General features: G+C 47.4%; 1 protein-coding gene across 3 annotated transcripts in view; it reads right to left on the bottom strand.

The window, feature by feature from the left end:
* Positions 1-1,034: 1,034 nt before the first annotated feature.
* The window catches only part of LOC139539504 (FSD1-like protein), a 79,727-nt gene continuing 65,691 nt past the window's right edge, over positions 1,035-15,070 (bottom strand). For all 3 annotated transcript variants that reach the window (XM_071342549.1, XM_071342532.1, XM_071342542.1), the window contains 2 exons: positions 7,645-7,733; positions 1,035-4,253 (listed from right to left, as the gene is read on the bottom strand). In XM_071342549.1, the coding sequence (XP_071198650.1) occupies positions 4,131-4,253; positions 7,645-7,733 (212 nt within the window). In that variant the 3' untranslated portion in view covers positions 1,035-4,130. The remainder of the gene's footprint in view (positions 4,254-7,644; positions 7,734-15,070) is intronic.

The raw sequence follows: 15,070 nt of genomic DNA, 5'->3' as shown, positions 1-15,070 counted from the left end.
ATTAAAGACCCCGGCCACTAGGAGTGCCACCTCTGGATGAGCGTTTTCCTGTTTGCTTATGGCCGTACACAGCTCATCGAGTGTGGTCTTAGTGCCAGCATCGGTTTGTGGTGGTAAATAGACAGCTATGAAGAATATATATGAAAAATCTCTTGGTAAATAGTGTGTTCTACAGCTTATCATGAGATACTCTACCTCAGGTGAGCAAAACCTTGAGACTTCCTTAGATTTCGTGCTCCAGCTGCTGTTTACAAATATACATACTCCGACGCACCTGGTCTTACCAGACGCCACTGTTCTATCCTGCCGGTGCAGCATATAACCATGTTGATAGTGTCGTCGTTCAGCCACATCTCTGTTAAGCATAAGATATTACAGTTTTGAATGTCCCGTTGGTAGTTTAATCTTCCGCGTAGGTCATCTATTTTATTGTTCAAAGATTCCATTCTGCTAGCAAACGTGCAATGTAGTGGGGGTTTATCTGATCACCTACGAATTCACAGAAGGCAGCCCGCCCTCCGGCCCCTTTTTCTCCGCCTCCTCTTCACGCAAATCACAGGGATTTGGGCCTGTTCCCGAGAAAGCAGTATATCGTTGGCGTCGGCCTCGTCAGACATGTTAAAGAAAAAAAAAAACGATTCTGTCAGTCTGTGGTGAGTAATGTCCAGAAGATATTTTTGGTCGTAAGAGACGGTAGCGACAACATTATGTAAAAATTAAATTACAAACAATGCAAATAAACAAACAAAAAAAACACAAATCGGTTGGGGGCACGTAAAACGTCTGCCTTCTTCTCCGGCGCCACCTTACAAAATGGAATGGCATTCTGTGAGAGTATGACATTTTGTACCAGTAGTAAGCATACAGCAGGCCCACATAAACATACAGATAATTCAATTACTCTGCCATGTGGATTAGAAAACTCAAAATGTCAGTAAACTAAAACAGACACAGAGAATTGATTCACTTTTCAAATTAACCCTGCCCACAATATGCTTCATAGATTATAGTCAATGAGAAAGATAAAAGCAACATTTTGCCAGGGGTGAAAACGGTTTATTTGGTGTTTCAACGGAAAGGTGGACATAGCTAAAGAGTCACATGTTTGCGGTCAAATATCACAAATAAATGTGAATACAGTATAACTGAAAAGGTTGGCCCACATGAAGACAACCGGAGATGTCTTTCTCCCTCTAACGGCCCAACACAGAACAGAACAGCAGCATGGAAAACATGGTAGAAAATGAAATAACCAAACATTGAAAAGAGTTCGACCAGTATACATAACATGATAATGATGCACCAAAGGGTCAGTGAATTAGTTTGAATCAGTCTAATAATCCAGGTAAATGTGACATATTCAGCATTGAGACCACTGATATGCCTAAATTATGTCAAATAAAATTATTATTTCAAAATAAAATCCCAAAACGAAGTAATGTATTTAGAAAAGTATTGTGTGCAGTGGTCAGAGATGTGTCTGGCTTTAGGATCTCGTCCTGAACTATTGCAGTGACATCCCCCAGACACCAGGTGGCAGAATATAAAGTATTCCCATATCAATTTCCCCTCACTAAACATAATCTTTGGTGGTTTTGACACAATTTGACAGACATCTCATTCTAACTGAATGTATCAATATAATCATGTAGACACTGAGTGGACAAATCATTAGGAACACCTGCTCTTTCCATGACCGACCAGGTGAATCCAGGTGAAAGCTATGATCCCTTATTGATGTCACTTGTTAAATCCACTTCAATCAGTGTAGATGAAGGGGAGGAGACAGGTGGTTAAAGAAGGATTTTTAAGCCTTGAGACAACTGAGACATGGATTGTGTATGTGTGCCATTCAGACGGTGAAAGGGCAAGACAAAAGATTGAAGTGCCTTTGAACGGGGTATGGTAGTAGATACCAGGCGCAGCGGTTTGAGTGTGTCAAGAACTGCAACGTTGCTGGGTTTTCACGCTCAACAGCTTCCCTGTGTATCTAGAATGGTCCACCACCCAAAGGACATCCAGCCAACTTGACACAACTGTGGGAAGTATTGGAGTCAACATGGGTCAGCATCCCTGTAGAACGCTTTCAACACCTTGTTCATGCCCCCACAAATTGAGGTTGTTCTGAGGGCAAAAGGGGGTGCAACTCAACATTAGGAAGGTGTCCTAAAATGTTTTTCACACTCAGTGTATATCTGATGTCTATCACCCTTTAAAAAAAAAAGGTACCTCATTTAAGACCTGCCGTTTGTGAGCCATATCATGATTAACTTCTGAATGCTTTAAAAGATACAGTAATAGGAGAGTCCTCAAAGGCACCCTATTCCCTATTTAGGGCACTAGTGCACTATAAAAAGGGAATAGGGTGCCATAAGACATGAATAAGAACACGCAATACTCAAATGACGTACAGACACAGATCAACACACTCTTGACGTCTAGGTTCACAGGCTGCTTCCCAAATCGCACCCTATTCCCTATATAGTGCACTACTTTTGCCCAGGCCCCATAGGGCCATAGTGCATGACCAGGGATCGTCATAGGGGCCCTGGTCAAAAGTAGTGCACTATATAGGGAATAGGGTGCGATTTGGGACGCCTAACACAGGGTCACACTAAGCCCGGTGCACAGGACATGTAAGCATGAGAAGAAAACAGACCTCGATCATATGGTATCATTCCCTGTGCAACAGTACTCCATCACTTCAGTTAAGTCAACCCTACTTCAGGTACTGTATTTAGTGCAAACCTGCAGTTTAGTTCGGACAAGATATCGTTCAGTAGTGAAGAAACTGAGGGTTCAAACTAAAGCGACGCCTCTACGAGAGAGGGAGGAACTATAATCCATTCACTGACATGACTGCTATAGTCATACACACACACACACACACACACACACACACACACACAGAAATACACGAGTCAATATAGGAGCTGTTAAGTAATCAACATGGTTTTCTCGTCATGCCAAAAAAAACAGACGTTCACACTTCAGAGAGACAGAATGATCTAGAAACTCAGCATTCTAAACTAAAACAAAAGGAGAGAAAACAAAGTGCACTCATCTATTCCCTGATTAAACGTCTAGCATTCCTGATCCAGAATGAGAATCTTAATTCTCTCATAAGCGATCTGGAACATGGATAGGAGGGTTCCACTAAACCCTTAATGCTGCAGCTGGCTTATTGGTTGTTCCTGAACAGCTACACTCCTGTCGGTTCACTCCAACCCCAGTTTCACTCCAACACATGATTCAGCTTATCAATCAGCTATTATTATTGGGAATCAGGTGTGCTAGGTTAGGGTCAGTGGAAACCTACTGGACGGTAGCTCTCCAGGAACAGGCTTGGAGAGCTCTGATGTGTGATGATACCCCTCTAAGGGTCTGGAGCGGCTTGGTTAGACTGCGAGGAGTGAAGGCGCGGCTGGTTTTGGTCCTCCAATGCTCAGGGTTTCTCATGTCTCGCATCTGGAGCGGGCAGCTCGGGTTGACTGACAGATCAGAAACAGGAAGGGGTTGTACTTGCACAGAAAGCAGGAAGTCAGAGGAGCGAGTTCAGTTCATCGTTGGTTGCGTCCGAAATGGAACCCTATTCCCTATATAGTGCACTACTTTAGACCAGAGCCCTATGGAACCCTATTCCCTATATAGTGCACTACTTTAGACCAGAGCCCTATGGAACCCTATTCCCTATATAGTGCACTACTTTAGACCAGAGCCCTATGGAACCCTATATAGTGCACTACTATAGATCAGAGCCCTATAGAACCCTATTCCCTATATAGTGCACTACTTTAGACCAGAGCCCTATAGAACCCTATTCCCTATATAGTACACTACTTTAGATCAGAGCCCTATGGAACCCTATATAGTGCACTACTATAGATCAGAGCCCTATAGAACCCTATTCCCTATATAGTGCACTACTTTTGACTAGAGCCCTATGGAACCCTATTCCCTATATAGTGCACTGAGTAGAGAATAGGGTTCTGTTCCAGATGCAGCCAGTGAGTGTGGGCTACTGGGCCATGCTGTTGAGGCTGCTGTTGGATCCTCCCAGCCAGTGAGTGTGGGCTACTGGGCCATGCTGTTGAGGCTGCTGTTGGATCCTCCCAGCCAGTGAGTGTGGGCTACTGGGCCATGCTGTTGAGGCTGCTGTTGGATCCTCCCAGGCCGTTCTCGGTCTTCTGGAAACTCTTGACTGCACTGGGGACCTGCATCCCTGTACTGAGGCTCAGTCCTCCGCACCATACCTGGAACACAACACAACACAAAACACACTGTAACACACTGTAACACACTGTAACACAAAACACACTGTAACACTATCATCGTCACTGAGGGACTTATCAGACACATGCTAGGAAACTGCTGCCCCTTTATGGCAACATGAACAGGGCTATGGACTGAGCACAGGCTTCAACAAGGATTCCTCCTTCCTGGTAGACCAAGGATTCCTCCTTCCTGGTAGACCAAGGATTCCTCCTTCCTGGTAGACCAAGGAAGCCACCTTCCTGGTAGACCAAGGAAGCCACCTTCCTGGTAGACCAAGGAAGCCACCTTCCTGGTAGACCAAGGAAGCCACCTTCCTGGTAGACCAAGGAAGCCACCTTCCTGGTAGACCAAGGAAGCCACCTTCCTGGTAGACCAAGGATGCCACCTTCCTGGTAGACCAAGGAAGCCACTTGCCTGAACACTGAAAGCCGTGATGCTTACGCATATCCAGTAGATTTCACAGGTATGTAGAATAACACGTGAAGAGAAGGTGAGGTCCCCTCACAGTCAAATCAAGCTTTATTAATATAGCACAATTCAGACATGAAAGCAACGCAATGCGCTTCACAGGAAAAAAACAAAATGAAAAACAAATATTTACTACACAACCAACGTAAGAGGATAAAAACAAAACAATAACTGAAAGACAAAAAAGAAAAACACCATAAAGAAAACAAAAGATGTTTTAACAATCTCTTTAAAAACAGTTTCGGCCCCCGTCAGGTTCTCTGGCAGGCTATTCCAGAGTCTGGGGGCATAGTAACTAAAGGCTGCCTCTCCATGCCTCTTGGTCCTAGGCTTTGGGATAGTTAAAAGGCTGTCTCTCCATGCCTCTTGGTCCTAGGTCTTGGTCCTAGGCTTTGGGATAGTTAAAAGGCTGTCTCTCCATGCCTCTTGGTCCTAGGCTTTGGGATAGTTAAAAGGCTGTCTCTCCATGCCTCTTGGTCCTGGGCTTTGGGATAGTTAAAAGGCTGTCTCTCCATGCCTCTTGGTCCTAGGCTTTGGGATAGTTAAAAGGCTGTCTCTCCATACTTCTTGGTCCTAGGCTGGGGGCATAGTAACTAAAGGCTGTCTCTCTATGCCTCTTGGTCCTAGGCTTTGGGATAGTTAAAAGGCTGTCTCTCCATGCCTCTTGGTCCTAGGCTTTGGGATAGTTAAAAGGCTGTCTCTCCATGCCTCTTGGTCCTAGGTCTTGGTCCTAGGCTTTGGGATAGTTAAAAGGCTGTCTCTCCATGCCTCTTGGTCCTGGGCTTTGGGATAGTTAAAAGGCTGTCTCTCCATGCCTCTTGGTCCTAGGCTTTGGGATAGTTAAAAGGATGTCTCTCCATGCCTCTTGGTCCTGGGCTTTGGGATAGTTAAAAGGCTGTCTCTCCATGCCTCTTGGTCCTAGGCTTTGGGATAGTTAAAAGGCTGTCTCTCCATACTTCTTGGTCCTAGGCTGGGGGCATAGTAACTAAAGGCTGTCTCTCTATGCCTCTTGGTCCTAGGCTTTGGGATAGTTAAAAGGCTGTCTCTCCATGCCTCTTGGTCCTAGGCTTTGGGATAGTTAAAAGGCTGTCTCTCCATGCCTCTTGGTCCTAGGTCTTGGTCCTAGGCTTTGGGATAGTTAAAAGGCTGTCTCTCCATGCCTCTTGGTCCTGGGCTTTGGGATAGTTAAAAGGCTGTCTCTCCATGCCTCTTGGTCCTAGGCTTTGGGATAGTTAAAAGGCTGTCTCTCCATACTTCTTGGTCCTAGGCTGGGGGCATAGTAACTAAAGGCTGTCTCTCTATGCCTCTTGGTCCTGGGCTTTGGGATAGTTAAAAGGCTGTCTCTCCATGCCTCTTGGTCCTAGGCTTTGGGATAGTTAAAAGGCTGTCTCTCCATACTTCTTGGTCCTAGGCTGGGGGCATAGTAACTAAAGGCTGTCTCTCTATGCCTCTTGGTCCTAGGCTTTGGGATAGTTAAAAGGCTGTCTCTCCATGCCTCTTGGTCCTAGGCTTTGGGATAGTTAAAAGGCTGTCTCTCCATGCCTCTTGGTCCTAGGTCTTGGTCCTAGGCTTTGGGATAGTTAAAAGGCTGTCTCTCCATGCCTCTTGGTCCTGGGCTTTGGGATAGTTAAAAGGCTGTCTCTCCATGCCTCTTGGTCCTAGGCTTTGGGATAGTTAAAAGGATGTCTCTCCATGCCTCTTGGTCCTGGGCTTTGGGATAGTTAAAAGGCTGTCTCTCCATGCCTCTTGGTCCTAGGCTTTGGGATAGTTAAAAGGCTGTCTCTCCATACTTCTTGGTCCTAGGCTGGGGGCATAGTCACTAAAGGCTGTCTCTCTATGCCTCTTGGTCCTAGGCTTTGGGATAGTTAAAAGGCTGTCTCTCCATGCCTCTTGGTCCTAGGCTTTGGGATAGTTAAAAGGCTGTCTCTCCATGCCTCTTGGTCCTAGGTCTTGGTCCTAGGCTTTGGGATAGTTAAAAGGCTGTCTCTCCATGCCTCTTGGTCCTGGGCTTTGGGATAGTTAAAAGGCTGTCTCTCCATGCCTCTTGGTCCTAGGCTTTGGGATAGTTAAAAGGCTGTCTCTCCATACTTCTTGGTCCTAGGCTGGGGGCATAGTAACTAAAGGCTGTCTCTCTATGCCTCTTGGTCCTGGGCTTTGGGATAGTTAAAAGGCTGTCTCTCCATGCCTCTTGGTCCTAGGCTTTGGGATAGTTAAAAGGCTGTCTCTCCATACTTCTTGGTCCTAGGCTGGGGGCATAGTAACTAAAGGCTGTCTCTCTATGCCTCTTGGTCCTGGGCTTTGGGATAGTTAAAAGGCCAGAGGACCTGAGTGAGCTACTGGGTACATAACTTAAAGCTTGTCTGACATGTATTGGGGTGAACAATCATGGATTGATTAAAAAAAAACAGTAGAAGAATGTTAAAATGAATTCTAAAACTAACATGCAGCCAGGCAGCCAGTGCAGAGACCTTAAAACCGGTGTAATGTGTTCTCTCCGTCTGGTCTTGGTCAGTACTCATGCTGCAGCATGATGTATGTTTTCAGTTGACCAATGGCTTTCTTGGGTAGACCAGACAGGAGAGCATTACAGCTGCCGCCCCAAATTCACCAACACTGGTATGACAGAAGGACACTTTTGAGAACAGCCAAAATGGTGACACTACTATGCCATTGTAATAATGCATCTATTAAAGATTCCTAAATATGAGCTCTCTTACATAGCGTGACATAAATGTACTAATAATGCTGTTGGGACCTGTTATAACACGTTCATGACGTAACTTGTTACCTACTGGTGTTATCTAGGTCTTGATAAACAGGACAGGTTCTCTGGTATAACATACAGTCATGATGGAGTGTCAGTTAGACAAGAGTATCGGCCATGATACCGACAGGACTTACCATGAAGGCCGGTACGACAGGTTGGCTAAACTTAGCCTTGAACGTGTGGATCAACTGCTTGGTTTCAGCGTTGTAGAAGGACAGTTGTCCTGAGGAAGAGAAAACTGTATTTAGACCAAAACAAACACAGAGTTACTCTAGGGGGGAAAACACTGTGTACATACCAGAGTTACTCTGGGGGGGAAAACACTGTGTACATACCAGAGTTACTCTGGGGGGGAAAACACTGTGTACATACCAGAGTTACTCTGGGGGGGGAAACACTGTGTACATACCAGAGTTACTCTGGGGGGAAAACACTGTGTACATACCAGAGTTACTCTGGGGGGGAAAACACTGTGTACATACCAGAGTTACTCTGGGGGGGAAAACACTGTGTACATACCAGAGTTACTCTGGGGGGGAAAACACTGTGTACATACCAGAGTTACTCTGGGGGGGAAAACACTGTGTACATACCAGAGTTACTCTGGGGGGGAAAACACTGTGTACATACCAGAGTTACTCTGGGGGGGAAAACACCGTGTACATACCAGAGTTACTCTGGGGGGAAAACACCGTGTACATACCAGAGTTACTCTGGGGGGGAAAACACCGTGTACATACCAGAGTTACTCTGGGGGGGAAAACACTGTGTACATACCAGAGTTACTCTGGGGGGGGAAAACACTGTGTACATACCAGAGTTACTCTGGGGGGGAAAAACACTGTGTACATACCAGAGTTACTCTGGGGGGGAAAAACACTGTGTACATACCAGAGTTACTCTGGGGGGGAAACACCGTGTACATACCAGAGTTACTCTGGGGGGGAAACACCGTGTACATACCAGAGTTACTCTGGGGGGAAACACCGTGTACATACCAGAGTTACTCTGGGGGGGAAACACCGTGTACATACCAGAGTTAGGGGGGAAACACCGTGTACATACCAGAGTTAGGGGGGAAACACCGTGTACATACCAGAGTTAGGGGGGGGAAACACTGTGTACATACCAGAGTTAGGGGGGGAAACACTGTGTACATACCAGAGTTAGGGGGGGGGAAAACACTGTGTACATACCAGAGTTAGGGGGGGGAGAAACACTGTGTACATACCAGAGTTAGGGGGGGGAAACACTGTGTACATACCAGAGTTAGGGGGGGGAAACACTGTGTACATACCAGAGTTAGGGGGGGGGAAACACTGTGTACATACCAGAGTTAGGGGGGGGAACACTGTGTACATACCAGAGTTAGGGGGGGGAACACTGTGTACACACCAGAGTTAGGGGGGGAAAACACTGTGTACATACCAGAGTTAGGAGGGAAACACTGTGTACATACCAGAGTTAGGGGGAAAACACTGTGTACATACCAGAGTTAGGGGGAAAACACTGTGTACATACCAGAGTTAGGGGGAAAACACTGTGTACATACCAGAGTTAGGGGGGGAAACACTGTGTACATACCAGAGTTAAGGGGGAAAACACTGTGTACATACCAGAGTTAGGGGGGGGGGGAAACACTGTGTACATACCAGAGTTAGGGGGGGGGGAAACACTGTGTACATACCAGAGGTAGGGGGGGAAACACTGTGTACACACCAGAGTTAGGGGGGAAAACACTGTGTACATACCAGAGTTAGGGGGGAAAACACTGTGTACATACCAGAGTTAGGAGGGAAACACTGTGTACATACCAGAGTTAGGAGGGAAACACTGTGTACATACCAGAGTTAGGGGGGGGAAACACTGTGTACATACCAGAGTTAGGGGGTGAAACACTGTGTACATACCAGAGTTAGGAGGGAAACACTGTGTACATACCAGAGTTAGGGGGGGAAACACTGTGTACATACCAGAGTTAGGGGGGAAACACTGTGTACATACCAGAGTTAGGGGGGGGGGGAAACACTGTGTACATACCAGAGGTAGGGGGGGGGGGGAAACACTGTGTACATACCAGAGGTAGGGGGGGGAACACTGTGTACATACCAGAGTTAGGGGGGGAAAACACTGTGTACACACCAGAGTTAGGGGGGAAAACACTGTGTACATACCAGAGTTAGGGGGGAAAACACTGTGTACATACCAGAGTTAGGAGGGAAACACTGTGTACATACCAGAGTTAGGAGGGAAACACTGTGTACATACCAGAGTTAGGGGGGGAAACACTGTGTACATACCAGAGTTAGGGGGGGGAAACACTGTGTACATACCAGAGTTAGGAGGGAAACACTGTGTACATACCAGAGTTAGGAGGGAAACACTGTGTACATACCAGGGTTAGGAGGGAAACACTGTGTACATACCAGAGTTAGGAGGGAAACACTGTGTACATACCAGAGTTAGGGGGGGAAACACTGTGTACATACCAGAGTTAGGGGGGGAAACACTGTGTACATACCAGAGTTAGGGGGGAAACACTGTGTACATACCAGAGTTAGGGGGGGAAACACTGTGTACATACCAGAGTTAGGGGGGAAACACTGTGTACATACCAGAGTTAGGGGGGAAAACACTGTGTACATACCAGAGTTAGGAGGGAAACACTGTGTACATACCAGAGTTAGGAGGGAAACACTGTGTACATACCAGAGTTAGGGGGGGGAAACACTGTGTACATACCAGAGTTAGGGGGGGGAAACACTGTGTACATACCAGAGTTAGGAGGGAAACACTGTGTACATACCAGGGTTAGGAGGGAAACACTGTGTACATACCAGAGTTAGGAGGGAAAAACTGTGTACATACCAGAGTTAGGGGGGGAAACACTGTGTACATACCAGAGTTAGGGGGGGAAACACTGTGTACATACCAGAGTTAGGAGGGAAACACTGTGTACATACCAGAGTTACTCTGGGGGGGAAACACTGTGTACATACCAGAGTTACTCTGGGGGGCGAAACACTGTGTACATACCAGAGTTACTCTGGGGGGGAAAACACTGTGTACATACCAGAGTTACTCTGGGGGGGAAACACTGTGTACATACCAGAGTTACTCTGGGGGGAAAACACTGTGTACATACCAGAGTTACTCTGGGGGGGAAAACACTGTGTACATACCAGAGTTACTCTGGGGGGGAAAACACCGTGTACATACCAGAGTTACTCTGGGGGGGAAAACACCGTGTACATACCAGAGTTACTCTGGGGGGGAAAACACTGTGTACATACCAGAGTTACTCTGGGGGGGAAAACACTGTGTACATACCAGAGTTACTCTGGGGGGGAAAACACTGTGTACATACCAGAGTTACTCTGGGGGGGAAAACACTGTGTACATACCAGAGTTACTCTGGGGGGGAAAACACTGTGTACATACCAGAGTTACTCTGGGGGGAAAACACCGTGTACATACCAGAGTTACTCTGGGGGGGAAAACACCGTGTACATACCAGAGTTACTCTGGGGGGGAAAACACTGTGTACATACCAGAGTTACTCTGGGGGGGGAAAACACTGTGTACATACCAGAGTTACTCTGGGGGGGAAAAACACTGTGTACATACCAGAGTTACTCTGGGGGGGAAAAACACTGTGTACATACCAGAGTTACTCTGGGGGGGAAAAACACTGTGTACATACCAGAGTTACTCTGGGGGGGAAAAACACTGTGTACATACCAGAGTTACTCTGGGGGGGAAAAACACTGTGTACATACCAGAGTTACTCTGGGGGGGAAAAACACTGTGTACATACCAGAGTTACTCTGGGGGGGGGAAAACACTGTGTACATACCAGAGTTACTCTGGGGGGGGGGGGGAAACACTGTGTACATACCAGAGTTACTCTGGGGGGGGGGGAAACACTGTGTACATACCAGAGTTACTCTGGGGGGGAAAACACTGTGTACATACCAGAGTTACTCTGGGGGGGGGAAACACTGTGTACATACCAGAGTTACTCTGGGGGGGAAACACCGTGTACATACCAGAGTTACTCTGGGGGGGAAACACCGTGTACATACCAGAGTTACTCTGGGGGGGAAACACCGTGTACATACCAGAGTTACTCTGGGGGGGAAACACCGTGTACATACCAGAGTTACTCTGGGGGGAAACACCGTGTACATACCAGAGTTAGGGGGGGAAACACTGTGTACATACCAGAGTTAGGGGGGGGGGGAAACACTGTGTACATACCAGAGTTAGGGGGGGGAGAAACACTGTGTACATACCAGAGTTAGGGGGGGGGAAACACTGTGTACATACCAGAGTTAGGGGGGGGAAACACTGTGTACATACCAGAGTTAGGGGGGGAACACTGTGTACATACCAGAGTTAGGGGGGGGGAACACTGTGTACATACCAGAGTTAGGGGGGGGAACACTGTGTACATACCAGAGTTAGGGGGGGGAACACTGTGTACACACCAGAGTTAGGGGGAAAACACTGTGTACATACCAGAGTTAGGAGGGAAACACTGTGTACATACCAGAGTTAGGGGGAAAACACTGTGTACATACCAGAGTTAGGGGGAAAACACTGTGTACATACCAGAGTTAGGGGGAAAACACTGTGTACATACCAGAGTTAGGGGGGGAAACACTGTGTACATACCAGAGTTAAGGGGGAAAACACTGTGTACATACCAGAGTTAGGGGGGGGGAAACACTGTGTACATACCAGAGTTAGGGGGGGGGGAAACACTGTGTACATACCAGAGGTAGGGGGGGAAAACACTGTGTACACACCAGAGTTAGGGGGGAAAACACTGTGTACATACCAGAGTTAGGGGGGAAAACACTGTGTACATACCAGAGTTAGGAGGGAAACACTGTGTACATACCAGAGTTAGGAGGGAAACACTGTGTACATACCAGAGTTAGGGGGGGGGAACACTGTGTACATACCAGAGTTAGGGGGGGAAACACTGTGTACATACCAGAGTTAGGAGGGAAACACTGTGTACATACCAGAGTTAGGGGGGAAACACTGTGTACATACCAGAGTTAGGGGGGAAACACTGTGTACATACCAGAGTTAGGGGGGAAACACTGTGTACATACCAGAGGTAGGGGGGGGGGAAACACTGTGTACATACCAGAGGTAGGGGGGGGAACACTGTGTACATACCAGAGTTAGGGGGGAAAACACTGTGTACACACCAGAGTTAGGGGGGAAACACTGTGTACATACCAGAGTTAGGGGGGGAAACACTGTGTACATACCAGAGGTAGGGGGGGGGGGAAACACTGTGTACATACCAGAGGTAGGGGGGGGAACACTGTGTACATACCAGAGTTAGGGGGGAAAACACTGTGTACACACCAGAGTTAGGGGGGAAAACACTGTGTACATACCAGAGTTAGGGGGGAAAACACTGTGTACATACCAGAGTTAGGAGGGAAACACTGTGTACATACCAGAGTTAGGGGGGGGAAACACTGTGTACATACCAGAGTTAGGGGGGGGAAACACTGTGTACATACCAGAGTTAGGGGGGGAAAACACTGTGTACATACCAGAGTTAGGAGGGAAACACTGTGTACATACCAGAGTTAGGGGGAAAACACTGTGTACATACCAGAGTTAGGGGGAAAACACTGTGTACATACCAGAGTTAGGGGGAAAACACTGTGTACATACCAGAGTTAAGGGGGAAAACACTGTGTACATACCAGAGTTAGGGGGGGGGGGGAAACACTGTGTACATACCAGAGTTAGGGGGGGGGAAACACTGTGTACATACCAGAGGTAGGGGGGGAAAACACTGTACACACCAGAGTTAGGGGGGAAAACACTGTGTACATACCAGAGTTAGGGGGGAAAACACTGTGTACATACCAGAGTTAGGAGGGAAACACTGTGTACATACCAGAGTTAGGGGGGGGAAACACTGTGTACATACCAGAGTTAGGGGGGGAAACACTGTGTACATACCAGAGTTAGGAGGGAAACACTGTGTACATACCAGAGTTAGGAGGGAAACACTGTGTACATACCAGAGTTAGGGGGGAAACACTGTGTACATACCAGAGTTAGGGGGGAAACACTGTGTACATACCAGAGTTAGGGGGGAAACACTGTGTACATACCAGAGGTAGGGGGGGGGGAAACACTGTGTACATACCAGAGGTAGGGGGGGAACACTGTGTACATACCAGAGTTAGGGGGGAAAACACTGTGTACACACCAGAGTTAGGGGGGAAAACACTGTGTACATACCAGAGTTAGGGGGAAAACACTGTGTACATACCAGAGTTAGGAGGGAAACACTGTGTACATACCAGAGTTAGGGGGGGGAAACACTGTGTACATACCAGAGTTAGGGGGGGGAAACACTGTGTACATACCAGAGTTAGGGGGGGAAACACTGTGTACATACCAGAGTTAGGAGGGAAACACTGTGTACATACCAGGGTTAGGAGGGAAACACTGTGTACATACCAGAGTTAGGAGGGAAACACTGTGTACATACCAGAGTTAGGAGGGAAACACTGTGTACATACCAGAGTTAGGGGGGGAAACACTGTGTACATACCAGAGTTAGGGGGGAAACACTGTGTACATACCAGAGTTAGGGGGGAAACACTGTGTACATACCAGAGTTAGGGGGGGAAACACTGTGTACATACCAGAGTTAGGGGGGAAACACTGTGTACATACCAGAGTTAGGGGGGGAAACACTGTGTACATACCAGAGTTAGGGGGGGGGGGGGAACACTGTGTACATACCAGAGTTAGGGGGGGGGGAAACACTGTGTACATACCAGAGTTAGGGGGAAACACTGTGTACATACCAGAGTTAGGGGGGAAACACTGTGTACATACCAGAGTTAGGGGGGAAACACTGTGTACATACCAGAGTTAGGGGGGAAAACACTGTGTACATACCAGAGTTAGGGGGGAAAACACTGTGTACATACCAGAGTTAGGGGGGAAAACACTGTGTACATACCAGAGTTAGGGGGGAAACACTGTGTACATACCAGAGGTAGGTGGGAAACACTGTGTACATACCAGAGTTAGGGGGAAAACACTGTGTACATACCAGAGTTAGGGGGGAAACACTGTGTACATACCAGAGTTAGGGGGGAAAACACTGTGTACATACCAGAGTTAGGAGGGAAACACTGTGTACATACCAGAGTTAGGAGGGAAACACTGTGTACATACCAGAGTTAGGGGGGAAACACTGTGTACATACCAGAGTTAGGGGGGAAACACTGTGTACATACCAGAGTTAGGGGGGAAACACTGTGTACATACCAGAGGTAGGGGGGGGGGAAACACTGTGTACATACCAGAGGTAGGGGGGGGAACACTGTGTACATACCAGAGTTAGGGGGGGAAAACACTGTGTACACACCAGAGTTAGGGGGGAAACACTGTGTACATACCAGAGTTAGGGGGGAAACACTGTGTACATACCAGAGGTAGGGGGGGGGGAAACACTGTGTACATACCAGAGGTAGGGGGGGGAACACTGTGTACATACCA

Source organism: Salvelinus alpinus, chromosome 1 (genome assembly GCF_045679555.1).
Source record: "Salvelinus alpinus chromosome 1, SLU_Salpinus.1, whole genome shotgun sequence".
In the NCBI taxonomy this organism is placed as follows: Eukaryota; Metazoa; Chordata; class Actinopteri; order Salmoniformes; family Salmonidae; genus Salvelinus; species Salvelinus alpinus.
Note: the sequence above shows the minus strand (reverse complement) of the source record. Positions and strands in the feature narration are given on the sequence as shown.